This window comes from Pristis pectinata, chromosome 1 (assembly GCF_009764475.1).
Source record: "Pristis pectinata isolate sPriPec2 chromosome 1, sPriPec2.1.pri, whole genome shotgun sequence".
Lineage (NCBI taxonomy): Eukaryota > Metazoa > Chordata > Chondrichthyes > Rhinopristiformes > Pristidae > Pristis > Pristis pectinata.
This window is the reverse complement of record NC_067405.1, coordinates 39,491,567-39,515,270: the sequence shown is the minus strand read 5'-3', so window position 1 is coordinate 39,515,270 and position 23,704 is coordinate 39,491,567. Positions and strand designations below refer to the sequence as shown.

General features: G+C 36.7%; 2 protein-coding genes across 2 annotated transcripts in view; one reads left to right on the top strand and one right to left on the bottom strand.

The window, feature by feature from the left end:
• LOC127572273 (polypeptide N-acetylgalactosaminyltransferase 5) overlaps positions 1-13,557 on the top strand; it is a 35,440-nt gene extending 21,883 nt beyond the window's left edge. The window contains exons 5-10 of the mRNA XM_052019300.1: positions 3,541-3,660; positions 4,159-4,276; positions 6,078-6,413; positions 8,174-8,254; positions 10,844-11,002; positions 11,847-13,557. Of these exons, the coding sequence (XP_051875260.1) occupies positions 3,541-3,660; positions 4,159-4,276; positions 6,078-6,413; positions 8,174-8,254; positions 10,844-11,002; positions 11,847-11,987 (955 nt within the window). The 3' untranslated portion in view covers positions 11,988-13,557. The remainder of the gene's footprint in view (positions 1-3,540; positions 3,661-4,158; positions 4,277-6,077; positions 6,414-8,173; positions 8,255-10,843; positions 11,003-11,846) is intronic.
• Positions 13,558-16,530: 2,973 nt separating this feature from the next.
• LOC127574677 (ermin-like) lies at positions 16,531-22,062 on the bottom strand. Its single transcript, XM_052023921.1, has 2 exons — positions 21,141-22,062; positions 16,531-18,279 (listed from the first exon to the last, which is right to left on the bottom strand). The coding sequence occupies exons 1-2, from the start codon at positions 21,946-21,948 to the stop codon at positions 17,909-17,911; spliced, it is 1,179 nt and encodes a 392-aa protein (XP_051879881.1). The 5' UTR covers positions 21,949-22,062; the 3' UTR covers positions 16,531-17,908.
• Between the last annotated feature and the right edge of the window lie 1,642 nt (positions 22,063-23,704).

The window sequence follows — 23,704 nt, the reverse complement described above, 5'->3', positions numbered from 1 at the left end:
GACTGAACATCTTTGTGGGATTAAAAAAGATCAAAGATTCAAGAATAAAATTCTCTTCATCTTAGTCCAAAGTGGCTGATCCTTATCCTAACAATATCATCCCCTTTTTCTAGGTTCTCCAACAATGCTAATAATCTCTCAAGATCTATCCCATAATTCCCTCTCAGAACCATGATTCGGTGAGAAATTGCATGCAATTCCACTGAAATCCAATCCCAGAGGAGGGAATGGACTGGCCAAAAGATTAACAACTCCAGAATTAAGTACAACTCTATGCTTGGAACAGTGGATCATAAATTTTGACCATTTATTAATGAGGCTTTTTCCTTTATTTGAAGAGTGCTGTAAAATTCTCTCTCTCTCTCTCTCTCTCTGTCAGTTGTAGTTTTTCTCTCTTAAGATTCCTAATTTAATCTAACTCAAGAGACTTGTTTGTGACTACAATTAAACTACCTTGGGTACAGGTATATTAGTTATAAGTGTAACAAATTTATTAAATAATTTTCATACAGAACAAAGGAGTAGTACTTCACAAAGTGGATATTCAGTGTATTCTTTGAAATCCAAGAGGCTTGCTTTCCAAGCAACTGCAGTGCAGTTTTTTTTTTAACCCCCTGTTGTGTCATATTGATTACAGGTTCCTTTCCTCTTGATTGCGTTCTCTCTCCATGCTCTAAATTTTTCTATTTGATTTTGCATGATGAGTGTAAGTCTCCTGAGCTACTGTACCCCTTGTCATTACCAGCCTTATTTCTTCTTGGGTAAATTGAGCTATACCCTATCATACCTGTTTGCTCTTTCATAGACTACACAAAGTCTGGGACCTTAATGATAATCTTTTATTGTGTTGGTTCATTGGATGTTTCAACCTTCTTTTCTTCTCTGTCTCTTAATGGTGTTCTGCCCTTAATTTATTTGGAGTCCCAGACTTTGTTAACATGATCCTGGTAGAATTAATATATTTGCCCTGCTCTCTCCTTCCCCCCCCCCCCCCCCCCCAAAGTTATCTGCCTGTCACACCTAATAACACCAGTCTTAATTAATTCCCTGGCCCTCGGTCCACAAAATTTCAACATGGTACTACTGTAGCATATTCTTTGCAATTAACATCCGTTTTTATTTGTCTTAACTGACCATCATGTTTTGTTTCTTGATCTTCCATTGCATAAATAATGTAGATACTTTAACACTCTTTAAAACACTGTTCCATAAGTAACAATATTAAAACACTAAGATATATCAGAAATATTTTTAATTAAGCTTATCTATTTAAAACATATCACTATTTGTTAAAGCAACCTCTTTCAAATCCCTCTTGAAGGTGAGGCATTTTAGGCCAATCCCTAAAACTATATCCTTGTACTTCCATTTCTCAGAGATTTTGGGCTGTGATCATGATTAATTGTGATCTTATTTGGTCTATCAGTTGTAGAGCATTAAGCATATTAGCAACACTACCTGGTTTATAACCAGTAAATGTGTAATCGTAATAATTCCATGTCCCACCAGTGTGTCAAGTTTCCTATATCTGGAATTTCCCTAGCAATATCATTGTTTCCTTGTTTTACTGTGCAGTTATGTCAATAGGAGACATTCATTTGTCTTATTAAGGTAGTTAGCATTAGTTGAGGAATGTCATACCCAAATTTAGCAATGTTGTCTTTTAGATTTATTTTCATGCCATTCAGAAGATTTAGTTGTTTGTGTGTGGCCATTGCAAGAAGGTTCTCCCCTTTTATGCCTGTGGTTTTGGTAGGCACGATTAATTGAATATTCAAGCAGTCCATTAGTGATAAATGTTCTCAAAGGTAGTAAACCAGCATTTTCTCGCTTGAACATAGGGTTTTCTAGTTATATTCAACAGTCCCACATCAACCAAAACTCCAACGGAAGTCAGATGATATGACCTGTTTTGCCCTGCAATCCTGGGTAACGTGTCCATACTTGTCACAATTAAAACATACCTCTGACCTCCATAAGGGGTGGCGTGGATAGAAGGGGGTGGAGTTTTTCTATTAGATTAACGGACATCCCTTTCCAGAGTCCCTGACTTTGAATTGTAGCATACTTACAGTATGTGCACTGGTTAATGTAATAGAAGATCAGTCCATTATATATTATGAAAAGCGATATGATCTTGGGCAGTCCACAGTGAAACCGATTGCTAAGATACATTTTTTCCCTGATTTAAACAGTCTCATTTACCATCTCATAAATTACTTCTAAACTTGTTTCTGAATGCTGAGAACTTCTATGGGGACTGTGTTTAATTTGACACAATTTTTCTCTCAAGTCCTTATTGTCTTTATCTAAAGCAATTTGTATAGCAAAGATCACATCATGTAGACTCGTACACATCATGTAGACTCGTACATCGATCAAAGACAATAAATGGGAGGTCACTTTGTAAACGTGTTCAAAATAGCATGCTTCTTACCATCATCTTCCAAACTGAGATGATAATACTGAAATACCTATAGAAACACTCCCATTTCTATGGGCTTGTTTGCAGGAATCCTCCAACTGCCAAGTAAGGCAGTCATTATATTTAGTCATGCTGTTCACTTGACACCTGACTACCTTGAAGTTCTGCATCCCTAAGCTGACCTCACTACTATTTACACACTGCTGTTGTGTAATCCTGGTGGCTTTTGGTACTTGGCACAGCAGAAGATCAACCTAATACATTATTGTTCTGTTCATCCTGTACAAGGGTAACCTCATAATTCTGCTCTGCACAAAAGTAGTGTACATCGTCAAACTTTCTGCCCTCCCTGGCTTCCACTTCTTATCCTTAGCCTGTTTCTTGATGAACATCAGTGTTACCCAGATATTTATTCACGCACTCCTCTAACACTGTACATACAAATCTACACCTTTCCTGATCATCTTTAAAATTTCCCGAGAAACAATTTCATTAGCAAACCTTTCAGTCTACGTAGATCTACTGGTGATCATGCAATGACTCTTGTATGTGCTATCTTGTACACAATAATACCTGATTTCAGTTGTTAGTAATCCAGTGTAAGATTTGTTATTTTTGCTAAATGTAGCTTATGTTCAAGATTCCTAATTTAATCTGATTTAAGGGGTATTTTTGTGACTATAAGGAAACCGATATATTGTAATTTCCACTTTTAAGTAATTTAAAATTTTGACTTATTTGTATTTACTTAAAAGATGATGGTCTGTTGCTTGAAATCTTGAAAGCTTGCCTTCAGAATGACTGCAGCACAGTTTCCTGATGTGTTACGGATAGGTTATCTTCCTTCCGGTCATGCTTGCTTGCTCTATCTCTCTCCTCCCCTCTCACTGTCTCTCTCCTCCCACACACACCCATCTTTCTCTACAACCTACGACTATTCTATTGTACAGTTTTTCTATCTTTGATCTCCTACAATCTCCTAAACTATCTCACCTCTTTTTATTTCTAAACTTATGAAAATTTACTTTTAATTGAATATTTATTAATTTTTCTAGGAATTTCTTCACTGTACATTGCTAATGTTTGCTGTTAATATCCAAAATGTTTGTTTTTAGTTATATAGGAGTGAATGGCTTTTTACGTGGAGTATTTACCTGGCCCATGAATTTTGGGTGGAAGACGATACCCGATGAAATTATTAAAAGATACAATCTAACAGAAATGGACCCAATAAAGTGAGTTGACTTACAAAAGAAAATTATTGTTAATAAATACATATTTGCAAATTTTTGATACATTTATGGAATGTTTATGACTGAATCCTAATCTGAGTTACCACAGCCAAGAAGTAAATACAAATTTACTTTAATAATTATCGTCCATTCCACTTGTTCATTTGTCTAATATATTACCCAGCTTTGTTTAGCTAAACAATAGGTCACAACTTGGTAGAATGTCAGTGTCTTTCACCTTCCATTACCAGGTTTGCATTATTTCTTACTGTTTTTTGAAGTTGGTATATCTGTTCCCTGCTCCAGTGACAAGCTTCTTGCCTAATTCAATGTTTTATTGCATCAGCATTAACCTTAAGTTTAGGAAAGGTCCTCAAGTAACATTTAACACTGCTAGAACACTGCTTTCAATACTGTTTTTATGTATTTTCCAAAATGAAGCTATGATTTCTGATGCAGTATCTTCTACTGTTGTTTCACCTTCATAACTTTTTTTTCTAGATGTCCAATAATGGCAGGAGGATTATTTTCAATTGATAAGAAATACTTTTATGAACTGGGTACTTATGATACAGGCTTGGAAGTCTGGGGTGGAGAAAACATGGAGCTGTCATTTAAGGTATTTCTACAGGTCTTTTATCAGGAGCTGGAAATATACATATGCTATCAATTTATAAAACAAAATTGTTTAGAACTAAAAATACTTAGCTAAAATTTCAAGAGTATTTTAACAAGGGAAACATGAGATAAGTACACTAAGTTTCCAGTCTATAGCATCATAGTTTGAATGTGGATAAATATGTAAATTTGGAGCAATTCAAGTATTCTTGAATTCAGGAAATTACTGTATGGTCAGCCCATGTATTTTCTCTTCAGTAGCAATTTCTTATTTTAGTCAATTACATCTTGGCATATGAGCTCAAGGACAAGCTTGCAATAATGATGATTGTCCTTGCACTAAAATGATCTAGCATTGTATCAAAATAATAGATTATTTGCAATAAAATTTTTATTATATAAAAGTATTGCTAAAAGGCCTGACAAGTGAAAGACTGCTGGGAAAATTTCAGCTTGGTAAAATTCAACCAGTATGGGTTCAGAAATGGAAGATTATGCTTTAAGCATAATCAGGGGAAGTGGTGGAGGCAGATATGATAGTGGTGTTTAAAAGGTTTTTGGATAAACACATGAATATGCAGAAAATGGAGAGATATGGATCACGTGCAGGTAGAAGAGATTTGGTTTAATTTGGCACTGTGTCCAGTGCAGACATTGTGGGCCAAAGGGCCTATTCCTGTGCTCTACTGTTTTGTGTTCTACGTTCTAAGCATTTAATAAAGCTGTTTAAAAATGTTCCTTCTGTGACGAATTAGAAAATAAATCCCACAGTTCATCCTTGAATAAAATATCTGCATTGTTGTGGCGAATAAAGTTGGGATGATAAGTTTTGTGATTTGTATTGTTGTGTAAATTGAATATTTGAGGATCGATTCTTGGGAAGGAAGCATCTTCAATATTATCTCTGTACGTTCACTATCACCAATACCCAAGGATCTTTGTTTATAGACCTGTGTATATCACAGGATACCTGCCTTTGCTGTAGAAACAAAGAAGAAATCCTGCAAATTGCTGTGTCATGACTTAAAGATTGCCTTAACTCTGGGGGAAAATAATTCAAATTGTTAACAGTCAGAAATACATACATCTTCTATGCTACATTGTATACCATGGGGAACTTTCATTGTGCCTGTAGTTTATTTGTAACAGTGACCCATTGGGCAGTGTGAATGAGTTGGCAACTGTGAGTTCTGCAACAGCTCTATCTTTGAACAGGCCGGTCAGTTTCTAACCCCAATAAATGAGAATACAATAGCGATATCTTAAGTGAAGATGTCCCAATTTTGTGATTTGATTTTGTGACCTCTAACTCGTAGTTTTTTTGAAGCTGATATGTTTTCTTCCTGGCACCTAAATTTTGACTTGAAGAAATTTCCATAGGAAACTGATAGAATTTTGTGTCTCTTAATCTGATGCTTAGCACTTCTCATTGTGACCTCTCGTTTTAGGACACTTCCAAGTAATACAGACCTTTTAAACGTGGTGCTGGTATTTAAGACTGCAATTCCCACCTTATTCGGTCAGAGATGGAACTACTACTGTCACTTCCTAATTTTTTGATCTCGGAAAATTCACTAGTGTTGGTGGTAGGGTCATGTGGAGTGACGATCTTGTCCTAACACACTTCAACAGCAATGTTATCAAAAATTGAAAATCAAACCACTGGATTAAATTATTTTTTACTGTTCCTAAAGTTTCTTATGTACATTTTCTGTTATAACTTAAAATTCAGTCAGATTTGGAATATATATTTATTGAAATAATTCTACTTGTCCAACTCTTTTTATATATTTATGGAACAGGTTTGGATGTGTGGAGGAGAAATTGAGATTATCCCTTGTTCAAGGGTGGGCCATATTTTTCGTGATGGCAATCCATATACATTTCCAAAGGATAGAATTAAGACAGTGGAGCGGAATTTGGCTCGTGTGGCAGAGGTTTGGTTGGATGAATATGTCGATGTTTTCTATGGTCATGGTTACCACCATCTTCTTAACACAAATAACATAGAATTTAACATTGGAGACCTAAGCAAGCAAAAAGAACTCCGAGAAAAACTTCAATGTAGGAGCTTCAAGTGGTATTTAGAAAACGTTTATCCTGATATACAAACATCTTTAGTGAGATCCGATGGCTTGGTAAGTTTTTATGATTAAACAATGTTTCTTATAAATTTAAGGAAGGCAGTCTGAGAAAACATGAAAGCTAATATAGTTTGTAGCCTTCAAATTCATGCACATAGTCTTTGGAATTCTATGTTTGAATCCTTTCAATCAGATTTTTGTGCTGGCCACGTAACCAAAACAGTACATATCTAGATCATAAATGAAATTTTATGTGACTGTAACAAAGGTGATCATTTTCCAGTGGTGACATGGTTAATTTGGAGGATGAGCTAGAGACATGATTAAAAGCATGCAGCTATCTCAAAGGGATTTCTCATCCTTATCAATCTATCTGCAGCCTTTGCTGTAGTTACCTTCCTCCTCAAACTCCCCTTCAGCATCCTATAGCTGAATGGAATTGTACTTGCCTAATCTTATTGTTCATTAAAAGGTTTGCTGACCATGTGCGAATTGCATCAAGTCACATTCCACTTATATTTCCTGACCTACGATGGCTCCTGGTTCAAATATCTCAACTTTAAAAATTCCCCCATGATATAACCCGTCGAGATATCCACACTACTCTAATTCTTGTCTCTTAAACGACCTGAAACTTGTGGAAAGAGATGGGTAACGTTTCAGGTCCAAGGCTTCAGCAGAAATGGGAAAGAGAAAACAAGTTAGCTTTCAGTAACACAGAAGATGGAAGACCAATGGACAGAACAAAAAGAATATCTCTGATAGAAAGAGACCAAGTGATTTAATGCGGCAGTTAAATTTGCAGATTATGCTTCTTTGTCTGTGTAATGTGTTGCTAATAATAGGGCTGTGGGATATGCCCAGCAAGCCATACAGCAAATAGGGAAAAAAAAAAGGAAGACTCAACTGAGCTAAAATATTGAGGCCGGAAATAGCCAGATCTGATACAAACAGAAAGAGTTGCCTTAAGTTGGAGAATTGAGTATTGAATCTTGAAGGCTGCAATGAGCCATGATGGAAGATAGGTGTTGTTCCTCAAGCTTTTATTGGGCCGTGTTGTAACAGTGCAGTAGACGCTAACAAAAATAGAGTTATAGTGGAATGATGAATTAAAATGGTAGGCAACTGGAAGTTCTCAGGGTTATTCCTACAGACCGAACACAAGTTCTCCACAAAAGTCATTAATTGACATGCTCAAATGGCCTTTATTTTCTAATACATCAAACTAAACCTTAAATAAAATGGTTGAAAATGTGTTCAGAGGTATTTAATTATTACGCAATTTAATTTGAAGCTTGATACAAAATTTACTTCAGTTTAGTATCACACATGTGCTCCTTGTGCAACATGTCTTCTTTTCTGACTCTGACACCTAGTTTTTTTTATTCTACACTATATATTCAAAATATTTTAAATTATTTCTATGAAATTCTGCTATGTGCTATCAACATAAAGACACTGCCATCTTTGGTCAGTGTTTCACTGGATGTGGATTTACAAAAGCTACTATCACGTAGCTAAATTTCATCCAATTGCTTATTTTAAAAATAACTAACTTGCCTTTGATAATGAGAGAGACCAATGATTCTCAGATTACATAACAGGCCTAAGATGTGCAAAGAAGTCTTCAATTTCCACTTTCTGCCAATAAAACCTTCTGAAGATCACTCCTTGCATTGATAATTTGTCAGCACATTTCTCACGGGCAGTCAATATTTTAAAAATAAACACAGGTGGAATTTGATAAATTAATATTGTACCATATGTTAACAATATTTTAACAATATGCTGCCTTCTCCTGTTATCATTTTTAGCTGTTTAATGTTGGAACAAGGAAATGTCTTGCGGTTGAAAATGGCACATTTTCATTTGAATTATGTGATATTAATGAAAAGGTAAGACATTAACTAAATTACATGGAACTTATTTTGGTCTCTGTACACTCCTGTTTTTTGGAAAACTTATTCTTTGTTCCTATTTTCTATTTTAAAGTCAGAGTTGCATAGCAAGGCAACAAACCCTTCGGCCCAACTTGTCCATGCTGACAAAGATGCCTTCCTGAGCTAATTCTATTGCCCCATATCCCTCTAAACCTTTACTATTCATGCACCTGTCCAGATGTCTTTCAAAATGGAGTAATTGTATCTGTCGCAGTTCGTTCCATATACCCACCACCTTTTGTGTGATAAACTTGTCCCTCAGATCCTGTTTAAATTTTTCCCCTCACCTTAAAACTATGTCCTCTAGTTTTAGACTCCCCCTACCCTGGGATGATTATCTACCCCATCTATGCCCCTCATGATTTTATAAACCTCTAAAAGGTTACCCCTCTACCTCCTCCAATCCAGGAAAACAGTCCCAGCCTATCTAGCCTCTCATAACTCAAGCCCTCCAGTCCTGGCAACATCTTTGTGAATCTTTTCTGTACATTCTCTGGCTTATGGCAACCAGAACTGCACATAATATTCCAGGTGCAGTCTCATCAACATCCTGCACAGCTGTAATATGACGTACCAACTCTTGTACTCGTTGCCTTGTCTGATGAAGGCAAGCATGCCATAAACCACCTTCACCACCACATCTACTTGTATCACCACTTTCAGGGAACTATGTACTAGAACCCCTAGGTCTCTCTGTTCTGTAACACTTCCTAGGGCCCTGTCAATTACCATGTATGTCCTGCCCTGGTTTAACTTCCCAAAATGCATTACTTTGCATTTATTGGAGTTAAATTCCATCTACCATTTCTTTGTCCACTTGCCCAGTTGATCAATATCCTCTTAGACAATCTTCTTCACTATCCACCACACCATTACTTTTGGTGTCATCTGCAAACTTATCAATCATGCCAATTTGTTCCAAGCCTTGAAATAATCTACGATGCTCTTGTAATTAGATAAAGACCCCACTAATATATTAATAGTCAAAATAATATTTGGAAACTACTGAAATTATGGATTCTCCATGCTCCTTGGAGCAATTTATAGACTGAGATAAGCTTAGTTACTCCATAGATTGCACCACTCCACCCTGCCCACTGCCAACAACAACCCCCCCCCCCCCCCCGCCCACCCTACACCCCCCCTGGTTTAACATTATTAGGTTGCAGGATTTCCCACCCTTCTGAGCTAAGCAGGAAGCTTGAAATAGACACCAGAAAAGCATGGCAGGCCACCTGTCAAGTTTAAATGAGAATCAGCTACCAGGTTTGAGAGTCTCTCTCTGGTAACATATGCCAAGAGTCTTAATCATTCTGCATACCATCTTGCCTGATGTATTTTATACATCAGAATCATTCTCACTAATTTGTCATTTATTAATTAACTCCGTTTCTGAGTACCAAAGATTGAAACTTTTAACAATAATTTTCTATATATTTCTAGCAAAAAGGGCAGCAGAATTTAAATTCTATTGATTTTGCTTCAAATTTTTGATGCAGTCATTGAAGCAGATTAATCTGCATTTATATACCAGGTGGATGAGTCAGTGCATTATGGGCAACTGATTCTCTATCTGATGTAAATATTATGCTAGGTAAGTAACATTGTTACATAATAATCCTACATCATACACTATTACATACTATATCAGTATTCAGTTTGTTGAGACTGTCACCACTTAATATAATCCCAGTGAGGCCACAAGAACTATTCTAGAGTTCTGATGAAGGGTCTTGGCCCAAAACGTTCACTGTTCATTTCCCTCCATAGATGCTGCTGAGTCCCTCCAGCATTTTGTGTGTGTTGCTCCAGACTTCCAGCATCTGCAGTTTCTATTGTGTCTCCACAAGAACTATTTGACTTGTTTAGTTTAATGTCGGTAACTCAACTGGATTGAAAAGGATTCGGCAAGATAAATATAATGCTTTGAATCGGACCACTCAATCTAAAATGGGTTTTCAAGCATGTGTTTGCAGTTTTGGCTTTGTCATAGACTTACACAGCACAGAACTGCTGGAGTACAGGAGTTTAATCCAAGCAAGTGTGAGGTGTTGCACTAGGGGAGGTCAAATACAAGGGGAAAATTAGTGGCAGGATCCTTAACAGCATTGTTGTTCAGAGGGATCTTGGGGTCCAAGTCCATAGTTCCCTAAAAAATGGCCACAGTAGTAGATAGGGTGGTAAAGAAGGTGTATGGCATGCTTGCCTTCATTGGTCGGGGCACTGAGTATAAGAGTAAGGAAGTCATGTTGCAGCTATATAAAACTTTGGTTAGGCTGCACTTGGAGTATTGTGTGCAGTTCTAGTTGCCCCATTAGAGGAAGGATGTGGAGGCTTTGGAAAGAGTGCAGGAGAGGTTTATCAGAATGTTGCCTGGATTAGAGGGTATGAGCTATAAGGGGAGATCTGATAGAAGTTTATAAAATTAAGAGTGGCATAGATAGGTTAGACAGTCAGAATTTCTCTCTCCTTTCAAGATGTATTGCGCCTGATATTTTGCAAAAGACTTGTTAAAAATGTTTTAAATATTTATTTTCTTGACAGAATCAGCATTTTAACCATTCATGGTTAAGGCTAATTCAACAAAAAGACTTGTGCATAGCTCTGTTGGACATGAAACGGGAAATTGGGATGAAACCTTGTGATAAAAAAAGCAACAATCTAAGGTGGCTCCATCAGTCGTATACAGCTGAATCAACATTAGTAAGTACTTACAATACTTTCAAGGTTTTTTTTTCCATAAAGTAAATTGAAATCTGAATCTCTTACCTCATCCCTGATTAAAGTGAATTAATTTATTGTAATAAATTACAATGTAAGTGGAATCTTGCTCCAGTGGCAAGAGTTGACACGATAAATACTTAAACCCTGACGGAGCACTTCATGAATACGTAGGTCATAATTAATTCATTGCTACTTGCCCAATTCCCACATGCAGAGGGGCATGCACCCCAATCTTTCAAATTAATGTCATCCTTTAAGATATGTCCTTCAGTAACTTCTAACATCATCAAAGCCAGAATGAAAGTACTCATGTAGGTTATAGATACAATTTAAAATTACTACAGTACAGTTTTTCATCATTGCATCGACTTTGACCTATATCAAATAACATTTTTGAGATATCAACTTTTGCCAAGCTACATCAGTGTCTGCTGATGACATAGCTAAGCTGAAAACATAGAGTAGCCACTCAGTAGAAAAATTGACATTTCCATGGATTCTGGACAGCCCTCTACAAAAGTTATAAACAGATGTGCAATGGACCACTCCAATTCAATTTGTCTTTCTTTGTAGTTTTTAAAGGAAGTTTAAGACTTCCTTAAAGTAGATCTTTGGCCCTTTTTTTCTTTAACTTTAGTCCCTTTTTCATCTGCACTGTAGGCTAAAACCATTAGGAAAGGTAAGAGTTGATTGGAAAAAGTTGTGGAAAACAAAGCAATGCATGCTTATGAATTTTAAAGCTGCAGCAGATGTGTGATTATAATATGGCACAGAATGTCTTGTCTTATTAGTACATGCTAAGTAATACATTTTTATTTTGTAGACGGATCACATCCTTTGGGAGATTTCTCAGTTTCCTTTGTGTTTAGAAGGTAATCTATTTGGAAAAGTCTTAATGATAAACTCTTGTGATCCAGCTAACCCCCGTCAGAAATGGAAATTTACCAACTATTATAAGGATTAATGGAGGTAATGATATGATGACAACCTGTTGTGATGCAGGCATTTTAAAGGGCTAACTGTTTGAAATATTATTTGTTTGGGATGCTGCCAAAATGAATGACATTGAACAAAAAAACATGCAATTTCAACCTCAATAGCCTGAGAACAAGATTTAAAGATAAATGTTTCCAAGTGGGCACCAAAAAGAACTGGAATACAGGGCACTACGCAATACTTGGCTTGAAGCATGAACAATAATATTTTTCTGCTCTTACAGAAAAATTAAACCTTACTTTGTTTCATCTAATGTGATGTAATTTCTCACCTACTTTATTTTTAGAAAACTGTGGAAATTAATTTATTATAACAATAGTAAATACAAATCACTTGTGAATTAATATAATTTGGACATTTTCCATTTGAAATCATACTTTGATATCTTTATTAAAAAGAAAGCTTTTAAATGTTCATCCAAGTGACAAGATGAGGTAAGATGAAAAAATAATGAAAACAGTAATTCTGTTTTTAGGTTTAAGTTTTTCTTTCATTTGGTTCAATTGAACTATGAAATGGGCATTTTGTTTGTAGTTCTGTGATGGGTTGGTTTTTCTATCTTCAAAAAGCTTTCTTTTAACATAAGAGTTCAAGTATTTTGGGCAATACACTTTAAGCAATTTTCATCTGTATGCACTACACAACTTAATTCAAACGTGTAATCCAGTTAATAACTACCAGAAACAGTTTGTGACTAGCAAAAGGATTGATAACAGTGAAGGAAAATGAAATATCAATATTGTAAGATTGGCTCCTGGAATGGTACACTTGTTGTACGAGGAGACACTGAGCAGATTAAGCCTGCACTTTAGAAAAATGTGAAGTGATCTCGCCGAATCTCACAAAGTAGTTAATGAGATGGTTAGATACAGAGGTGGTGTTTCCCCTGGCTGGAGTGTCCAGAATCAGGGGTCACAGTCTCAAAATATGATGTTGACCATACAGGACTGAGGTGAGAAGAAATGTCTTCAACCAAAGAATGGTGAATCTTCAGCATTCACCGTGAGAGTGCTATGGAAGCTCAGTCACAGAGTTTATTAGAAAGACAAACTGTTAGATGTCTAAATATTAAGAAAATTGAGATGTATGGGGTTAGTGTAGGAAAGTGGCAGTGGTGTAAAACATCAACCATAAATTTATTGAATGCCAGAGCAGGTATGAAGGGGGTCAAATGGCCTATTCTTGCTTCACTTTCTTTGAACTCATTGAGCACAAACAAGCCTATATCAATAGTGCAGATGACAAAAGGATAGGCTGAATTTTGTTAGTGTTGGAACTCAAGTGTAGTACCATCAGTAGTAGAGGTGATGGCAATCAGTTTTCTTTGCAGCCATTAAGAACATTCTGCTTGATCCACAGTAAATTTCAATTATACAAATATTTACAATTGGTATCCTCAGTTGACATACAATTGATAGTTCAGAGAAGGATTTAAAATAAAACAGCAAAGGAATATTACTGCTTTGAACTTAGCACAATTTTAGTGGTTATACACCTTGGGTGCCAGAAGAGGTCACTCTTTAATTACAAAACATCTGTCCAGCCATGTGGTCTACAATCAGTGCAATGTCCAATGTTAAGATATTTTTACAGTGCTGTGAAATAAAAGACTTTTGTCTAATTCTGTTTCTTTACATTGTAAACAACTCCTTGACTGATATAATGATTTACATGTTTATTCCTCGAGAACTGTTTCACTCAGTTTGGCAATGGAAAAAGGCCAAAATTAAATAGGAGTCATGTTTTCAGCTTTAATACTAAACAAACAATCTTTTAATTCTGGATGATGCAAGATAATTTAGACAAAAAGAGACTATTATTTTCTGTTTGGAGAATCTAGGTATAAAATTCTACTTAATGTTGTTTAATCAGTAAATAATTTGGTTACATTACTGTAAATGTCTCACTTATGGTGACTCCTTACTTAACATTAATCAGAAAATAATTTATTATTACAGCCAAATATTGAAAATTTTTGAGTTCCATTAGGTTATTTGACTGCTGTTTTGTGTTTCATGCTTTGTCATTTGATTTGAAAAGTTGATTCAAATTACTAGGGTATTTGTTGGTCATTTTCTAGGCACCTGATGGTTTTACAAAGTTATTCATTTTTTTAAATTCCAAAATAAATTCCTAGATTATCATGTTTTCTGTCAAATGATGGCAGAGAACTTGCTTCAGCCCTTTGTCATTATTACTCTTGGGACAGTATCGTAAAGGCAGTGTGTAGTCTCAGATGGTTGAGACTTATCACTAGGGAATATACTGAACAGTTGAGAATCTACCCCCACTGAGAGCAAGGTTTGGAATTATAGTATGGGAAATACGAGCACCAATATGTGGCCCGTTACGCATATGGTGAATAAACCTACTTAAACTGGAATTGCTGACTGAATAGTTTCATTTTAAAGTACCAGCAGTTTTAATACATTTACTTTTGTATCATTGAAATGAATGAATTCAGGAAATACACAGTTCTTGTTTTGGATTGAATTAAAATTAAGCTGTCAATTAGTTTGCAGAATGGAGGTATATCGAATGATCTGATGGGGGCCATGCTTTACTTGAAATTGGGTATTCCAAAATTAAAAACTTGACTTAAATAGACTCCAAAATTTACTTTTCAAATCGCAATTTAGCTTAATTCACACCAATGGTATGTCAGAAGTTTGTAGATTGATCATCTTCCTGCCTCTTTCTACATCCGTGTATCATCTACATGGCCAATTTGCTATACAAAATGGAAGGGTGAATATTTGTATGAAACATTGTGTCTATCCAAGGAAATAGCCTGTGACACTATTTGGAGAACAGACAGCCCTCCTGCTTGGTATCAAGTATTTTTTCCATCAACCAAAAATAGCAATGAGAGGTAGTGGAATTGTTTAAGAAGCTCATTGTCGTTTGTGATGGCTTGCTAAGTGCAAAATGGTCGCCATCATTTAGCCAAGTACCAATTGTAATTGCAAAATATAATTAATTATAAAAATGCTTTGGATATTTCTAAAATATGATAAAAAAGTAACACAAAAATGCAGACAGTGGTATCTGACACAGCAGGTCTGAACTTGCCTAGTGCAGATTGCCCAAGAAAAACCTACCAGATGGAATGCCTCATCCCTCCCAGCAAGGTCCCATGCAGCAACAAGACCTTCCACGGCATGACTCCATCACATGGGAGGCCAGAACAAGCCCTGCTTGCCAAAAATGCTGAAAAAGACTTTGGCATTCGGTTAAGTCAAGCTCCTGCCTCAGCCCAGTGGCAAAGGTATCAAATACAGTATTCAGAAATATTGAATGTTTTGATTGGGTCATAATGTTTTTAAATCTATTAAACATGAATTTTTTTTTAATTAAGAAACTAAAACATGTACACTTACAAACAAATCAATTAAGGGTTTAGAAATGAAAACAATGCAAAAAGCTTGTAAATCATCTGGTATTTACATTAGTGCCCTGCAGAATAGAGGAAGTGTTCTTGTGACAGACCCAACCTGGCATACATTGCTCAAGTGTATTTCCAGCATACATGGTGAAAGATTAGCACAAATTAGCATCCCACAGATCATAGTCAAATACTTCTTAATGAAGAACTGTAAGGAATTACATGTACATGCACAAGAATCCCAAACTTGCTGACACCCAACAGGGAAAAGCTAGAAATTGAATGCAAATTTCTCTACAAAATCCAGGTCAACAAAACTTTTTTTTTTGCTCTAATTGACCTTGCTGCTCTCATCCATTGCAAAAATCAGAATCCAAAGAACTATCTTCCAGACTCCACAACCTGCAGGCTCCCCTCCAAACCACACACAACAGTCAGATTTGGAAGCATGCTGCCTGTTCCTTCGCTGTCATTGGATCCACATCCTTGGACTTCCTTCCCAAGAACACGGCAAATACCTTCTTCATTAGGACTGCAGCAGTTCACCATGATATTCTCAAGGGCATTTAATTTATTATCCTAGGAAAAGGAGTCTTTGATATATTGCATGCTGTCTATATAACTCTGTATCGATACAGATACTATAGTATAACTAAAACATGAAGTGGTGGTGCCTTGAAATTTATTCAACAATTTGAATATGATTTTAAAAAATATATAATTCAGTATGGGGTGAACTTGAAAAAAAAATGTTTGTATAAATAGTGTTAAACTTTAATTTTTATTTTATATAATTATAAAAATATTATCCTATGGGTTAAACTTTCAACTTAAAATATCAGTAAACAGTTTTCTGGCACAGAAGTGCCACACCTTTAGAGAACTAAAGCTGCCTGATCAAAAAGTGTCATGGAGCCAGCAACGTAATTCCCAGTGATAACCTCACTACAACATAATATGGGCATTACATACAAGAAGATTTTGACAGAAAGAATAACATTTCAAAACAATATGCTTGTTTAACAATTGGTCTTCATTTTGTGATGCATATGAAAGAATGTTACCCAAATCTCACCACCGAGTTAAAGACAACAATAAAAATTGTTCAAGATCGGTGGTGCACTGATTTATTATTTAAGCACAGAAAGAACCAAAATGAACATTAAGGCAGAAAAGCAACTGGTTATAAACATTACAAGAACTAATCATATATTTTAAGTCACATTCATAACAATTGCTAAATTTCTAATTGCAATAGGCTTGTTCACAACAAAATAATACAAGCTTATAAAGAAAACTTGAACAACAATACGAGTGATTACCACAATATCCATTTGACCTAATTAACAATAGTCACATGAAATGAATAAGGTTTAATTCAGATTATCCACGAGCATAATGCACAGTTGTTTGGCATTTCATTGCAACGATCTTGTTGAAGCATACTGATCCTTAAGGGGCCATTCACTATTTAACATTGTGCAATAAATCAATTATTTAGGCCAAAGGATGAATTAAGCATTTTTTTTCTTAAAAAGGCTGTTGTTGAGCTGCTTGATGGAAATAGTTGTGATGCGCACTAATGATCTACAAGGTTAAAAGGTAGACTATGCAAGTTGCATTTCTCATTGGATTACTGCTGTAATAAATTTATTTCATGTACTTTGCTGGTTTGAATTCAATAAGCCATATAATTTTTGCATTTAAATTATAGTAAGTTGTGATACATAGAATCAAAAGTGAAAACAATGGCCTAGAAATTGAATTGTGAAATGCCAGTTTTTTTCCCTGCATTACACTGTCCAATTTCTTTTTTTAAAAAATTCAATCATAAGGACTTACTGTATTTTCCACAAAGTCATGACTTTTCTTCCAGACCTTTTGTGCATCTGTAGCACCAAACTTCAGAAGACCAGATGCGGCTTCACTGATTCTGGATCACACACGCAAGGCTGGGAGGTGGCAAAGACCACTCATGCAAAAGCAGAACTTCATAATGCTTGTGAGGCCTGTTCTTTATTTTGGCAGGTCCCAGTCCACAATGTTCAGCCCTAGAACTTACCTGGTGTCCCATCAAACATCTTCCCTGTGCTGCCATAGCCCCCCCTCCACCGATGCCCCCATTAATAATGGGTACAACTCCTAGTGACATATTGAGACTCCACTCAACAATCCCCCTATTAGTCTGTGCAATATTGGAAGTCCCAATTTCTCTCCCCTCCCAAGAATGAGGCCTGACCATCTACATCTCCCTCAGGAGATCCAACCATTCCCAATCCCATAATTTATCTAATTTCCTTTGGAAGTGTAAGACTTAACCTGCAATTCCTTGGGCCTCACTCCACACAAATTTCCAGCAATGGGCCTTCAAACAAAATGTTGGCCCACCACACATCACCTCATTAATGAGCTTTTATGGGCACTATTCAATTTCTAGGCCAATTAATTCAATTAAATTTAATGACAAGAGACAGTAATTATCATTGCATTATTTGTTGCAACATTTAATTTATTTGTAACATTGACTCAAATTCATCAATACGCTGCTTAGTATTTCCTTTTTTGATCTTGCGATAAGAGACAGTATTGTACCTGGAATAGCTGTGCTTGGTAATGTCAGGTCTCCTTGAAGGTCTTGATTGCTCCTCAGCACAATCAGTATTAGTTGGTGACTCTGGTTGACTACTTAGAATGGGACTAGTTGAAGGTGACTCTAAGTTACTTCTCTGTTGGAATTCCTCTGAGGAAATTTCTTCATCAGCCTCCATTTCATCACTATTTTCATCGGCATTGTGATTTATTACATTTCTCTCTGCTTCTTTCTTCTCATTGGCTTCTTCTGGCGGTAATAGGATCACCCCCTCCACTGCAGGAACTAATGTTTAAAATATTAATTCATGTTTTGCTAGAAGACCATTTCTGTGTCTAATTTTGATCCTAATGTATTGCTAAAGTTCCTTTTCATAGAACATAGAACAGTACAGCCCTTCAGCCCACAATGTTGTGCTGACCTTTAAACCTCGCCTAAGACTACCTAACCCCTTCGTCCCACATATCCCTCTATTTTAAATTCCTCCACATGCTTATCTAGTAATCTCTTGAATTTGACCAATGTACCTGCCTCCACCACCGACCCAGGCAGTGCATTCCATGCCCCAAACACTCTCTGGGTAAAAATCCTTCCTCTGATAGCTCCCTTGAACTTCCCACCCATTACTTTAAAGCCATGCCCTCTTGTATTGAGCAATGCTGGCCTGGGAAGGAGGCGCTGGCTGTCCACTCTATCTTAATATTTTGTACACCTCTATCATGTGTCCTCTCATCCTCCTTCTCTCCAAAGAGTAAAGCCCTAGCTCCCTTATTGGTATTGGTTTATTACTGTCACTTGTACCGAGGTACAGTGAAAAACTTGTCTTGCATACCGATCGTACAGGTCAATTCATTACACAGTGCAGTTACATTGAGTTAGTACAGAGTGCATTGATGTAGTACAGGCAAAGACAATAACAGTACAGAGTAAAGTGTCACAGCTACAGAGAAAGTGCAGTGCAATAAGGTGCAGGGTCATAACAAGGTAGATCGTGAAGTCATAGTCCATCTCATTGTATAAGGGAACCGTTCAATAGTCTTATCACAGTGGGGTAGAAGCTGTCCTTAAGTCTGGTGGTACCTGCCCTCAGGCTCCTGTATCTTCTACCTGATGGAAGAGGAGAGAAGAGAGAATATCCTGGATGGGTGGGGTCTTTGATTATGCTGGCTGCTTCGCCAAGGCAAAGAGAGGTAAAGACAGAGTCCTAGGAGGGGAGTCTAGTGTCCTCATAATGCATAGTCTCTAAACCAGGCAGCATCCTGGTAAATCTTCTATGCACCCTTTACAACACTTCCACATCCTTCCTGTAATGAGGCGACCAGAACTGGACACAGTACTCTAAGTGTGGTCTAACCAGAGTTTTATAGAACTGCATCATTACCTCACGGCTCTTAAACTCAATCCCTCGACTTATGAAAGCTAACATCCCATAAGCTTTCTTAACTACCCTATCCACCTGTGAGGCAACTTTCAGAGATCTGTGGCTATGGACCCCCAGACCCCTCTACTCCTCCACACTGCCCAGAATCCTGCCATTAACTTTGTACTCTGCCTTGGAGTTTGTCCTTCCAAAGTGTACCACCTCACACTTCTCCAGATTAAACTCCACCTGCCACTTCTCAGCTCAGCTCTGCATCATATCAATGTCCCTCTGCATCTGCATCATATCAATGTCCCTCTGCAATCTTTGACAGTCCTCTACACTATCCACAACACCACCAACCTTTGTGTCATCTGCAAACTTGCCAACCCACCCTTCTACCAAGTCATTAATAAAAGTCATCCAAGTCATTAATAAAAATCATAAAAAGCAGACGTCCCAGAACTGATCCTTGTGGGACACCGCTAGTCACAGCCCTCCAATCTGTTTCAGTGTTGAATTGTTGTTAATTGTGAGACTAAGATATAATTAAGTGATTTTTGTAAACCAGTTTCTCTAAGGTGCAAAAGTATACCAAATTCATTGGCTAGAAATTTATATTGGGAATTAGCACAAAACATGCAGTATTGTATGGCCTATTTGTTACATATCCTATTCATTATTTACCTGTTGAAATCTGTGGAACTAATTAATTGGAGGAAATGATAATGGGCAGCCAACCTGATGCCCCCACTCCGCCAGAACCCATTAAACATTAGTTGTCAAGAAATAATTCTACTTTAGTCTGCCCTTTGCAGTATAGTCACCATTCCTTCAGTCATTTTCTCATTCTTAGAAAAGAACTGTGCGATCTAATACAATATTTTCATCCTTTATTTCCAACCTAAGACTCCAAAAACTGATGACCTTCAGAATCTATATGCTTCATGGATTCCCGTTGCTATTCACAAGATTTTAGCATTTTTAACAGCTAATCTATTAGCCTTAATATCTTTGGATTTTATTTATCCAGAAAGTTCAAGGACAACCTCTTCAAGATTTACTGAATAAAGTTATGCTAATCTAAATGGTACTTACTCAGTTGTTAGTCTCATTAAATTATATATGTAAAATTTGTGTAAGAAATATACACATTGAGCAAACAAAATAAGGTTATTTTTAAATTTGTTATGCTTTTGCAAGTAAATATTGGAACAGAAATTCATCTTGCACAGAATCACAAAATGGGCAGTATTGCTTCACCATGTGCATTGATTAATGAAACAAAATAATTGAGAGGTTGGACAATGTGGCTCATGTGATGGACACGTTCTGTAATACAAAGCAAGGTGAATTCCTTTCCTGCCGTTTGTCATATTCATAGTATTAACTTCAAAGAAAACAGTATTGCAGTTTCACTTATCTGCAATTGCCTTATAAAATGTTTTACTTCTCTTAAAAAAATGAAAGATTCTTATAGAAAAATACATACAGATCACTCTGTGTTCTATAATGTGTGATATTTTAAATGTATTTGGGACGTAGTTTTAGTTGTAATGAACCCTTGGATTTGTTTTAAATAAGAGTTAGCAATTTTTGTGCAGTTATACAGCAAGAATTAGTATTTTATTGCTATTATCTAATTACAACATTACTCACTGATAACTACTATTACTCATGAAATTTAATATACTATAATTTGAAATATTTTCATCCAAAAATGTATAGCAAGAGGCATGAACAATTAACTAAAGCTCCAAAACAAAAGATAAGTAGTCTACTTTACCCATTTCAGTTATTTCACCATCAGTAGAGTTTTCCAATGGACTGCTCTGCAGTATTATTTCTTCATCTATTAAAGAACTTGAAGATGTTATCTCAGATTCTGGACCTGTACTTTGAATAGATGTTACTTCAGGAATAGCAGTTTCTGCTGTGGACGATTTAGCATTTTCTGTAGGTAAGACCATTTCCTCTGTAGGCTGATTTATTTTTTCATTTGAGGCAATTGTCTCCTGTACAATTGTGACAGTCTGTTCACAAGGCAAATTGGGTTGCATGTGAAAAGACATGGTCTCAACAGCAGAAGAATTATTTTTCTGGGCAGATTGCATGGCCAACTCTGAAGATAAACAGGCTTCCTCAGTACATGGTGTCATCTCTTCTGCAGGATAACTGATTTCCTTTTCAGCTGAAATAACCTGTTCCAGAGCTGAACTGGTTTCCTTATCACATGAGATGACCTCTGGAGCTGGAGAGTTCTCTTCACTATATGAAATTGTTTCCTCAGTGCATGGAATAGTTTCCTCAGTGCTTGGAATAGTTTCCTCAGTGCTTGGAATGGTCTTGGTACTCGTAATTATCTCTTCTGAAGGTGAACTGTTTTCTTCAGTAGTTGATTTTGGTCCTTCACTGGATGTAGTATTTTCAGGTAAAAGAAATTTGGTTACTGCGCCTGATAGGACATTTTCTTCTGTTGATTGAATGGCATCTCCTGCTCCTTCCATAATATCAACCACTTCTGGATGATGTACACTAGTTATTGTCTTCTCAGTTTCAACTGAACAAGATACATTAGAGTTTTCTTCAGCCATTCTCTGCTCCCCAGATTTGCTAGGCTGTAAATCTTTGAACAAATATTACCTTTTTCTGAGAGGTAAATTCAAATGTAAGAAAAGGAAAGTGATTCAAAAGTATGAGAAGTTGTTTAAATGCTGTCCATCCTGTTAGCTCTCATCAGAGACTGAAAGGTAAAAGACCACCCAGTGAATGACTCTCTGCTTACTGGGAATTTTGGAGCCAATCATCAATCACATGCCTAATTATATTCATCAGATTGCACAATGAGGCGAAAGATCCATTTTACAGTTTAATTAATGCTCAGTGTTGGGAGTTGAGCTCTCGCCTGTTGGTGGCTCATATTCCTTACTGCACCAATTGGTAAACAGAAGCCTTCACTGAAACTATAATGGCTCTTTGTGTCCCAACTCCTGAAAAATGCAGTGATTGTTCTAAATCTTTAATTCCCCATGAGTAACCACCTTGTATCTCAGTGTCAGGCAAAAACAATTTTATGTAGCCAGATTAAAATTCCCAGTCATTCACGCATTAGTAAAACTCCAGTCATCTTATTAGCAACACCAACAGAGATGTAATTCCAGTGATTTTTAGAAGTATTAGTGTTAGTCTACAAACAACTAAACATGAACTATGAAGTAGAAATATGCTTGATTAAATCAGAGTTAATTAGTAGTGTTCATATGAGTCAATATGGTTACTCACAGCCTTTTATTTTAAATATCACTCCCAATCAAATCACCGTACACTAACTTTCAAGATGTTGGCCTAATTATATTTTTCTGCAGTCTGGGAGGAGTACTGAAAATTATTGTAGCGCATTGTTTCATGTGCAGGTCAGAAAAGAGCATTGAATAAGTGGAGCTGATTTTGATCTCGGTACTGCTGTTGTTTTGGTGGCATTGGAATGGTATTGACGCCAAATCACTGTCCTGTTTATTGACATCATCCAACCCGCCATGTAACAGGCTACAAAATGTTTTCCAGCATCTTATTTCCAAAACAAGTTAGGATCTACAATGTACATGGAGTACTTCTGCAATTTTCATGATGTATTTACCAGAAGCTCTTCGGGGTAGAATTTGCTACATATTTTTCTAAGAAGGACACTAATCCTTAAAGGCAAATTCTCCATGGCAGCCAGACACCACCACTGAACATCATGGCTACAGTGGAGGAGAAGCAACAGGAGAAAACTAGGGAACCCTTAGATTTAGTGAAAAGGAACTGCATTTTCAGTGAATTAGTTGTCAGAAGGACATGTGATGGTAGGGAGTAGTGACCAGGAGACCCTCAAGGAGCCATCAAAGGAATAGCATGGCCAGAGGTGGCTCCAGTTGTCACATAAAGGAATGAGAATCCCCATTCTTTTCAGTAATGCAGAAATAAATGCCACATACTTCCAAGATATATCAAGGTGAGCTGCCAAAATGAGTTGTACTGAACCATTTCAGTAAATGCATCAGGGATTCATTCATTGATGTGTTCTAATCAGTGCAAGTCATTCTGCAATGAAAGTCTGAGACTTTATTGTTTGTCATCTAGGCTCTCGGCTGATCAATGTTGAACTATAACAGTGTTACTGCTGGGACTGAGGAGAGGACCACTGTCTGGATTGGTAGATTGTATAGGAAAAATGTCAGTCACTATCTTCTCCCACTCTGCTGACATGAGACTAGAGGTGTTCAGCTGGGATACCCCTGGTAATTGCTCCTTGCGCCTGCTTTTCCTCAGCCTGCATGTGATGTTTCTCGGGCTACTGGTCTGCATGGA

Excerpts from the sequence above, each read along its gene's own strand:
- LOC127574677 (XM_052023921.1), bottom strand. The coding sequence starts at position 21,948 with ATGGCTGAAGAAAACTCTAATGTATCTTGTTCAGTTGAAACTGAGAAG. Across the intron at positions 18,280-21,140 it reads TGGTGAAATAACTGAAATGG|TTCCTGCAGTGGAGGGGGTG; the intron begins GTAAAGTAGACT and ends TTTAAACATTAG.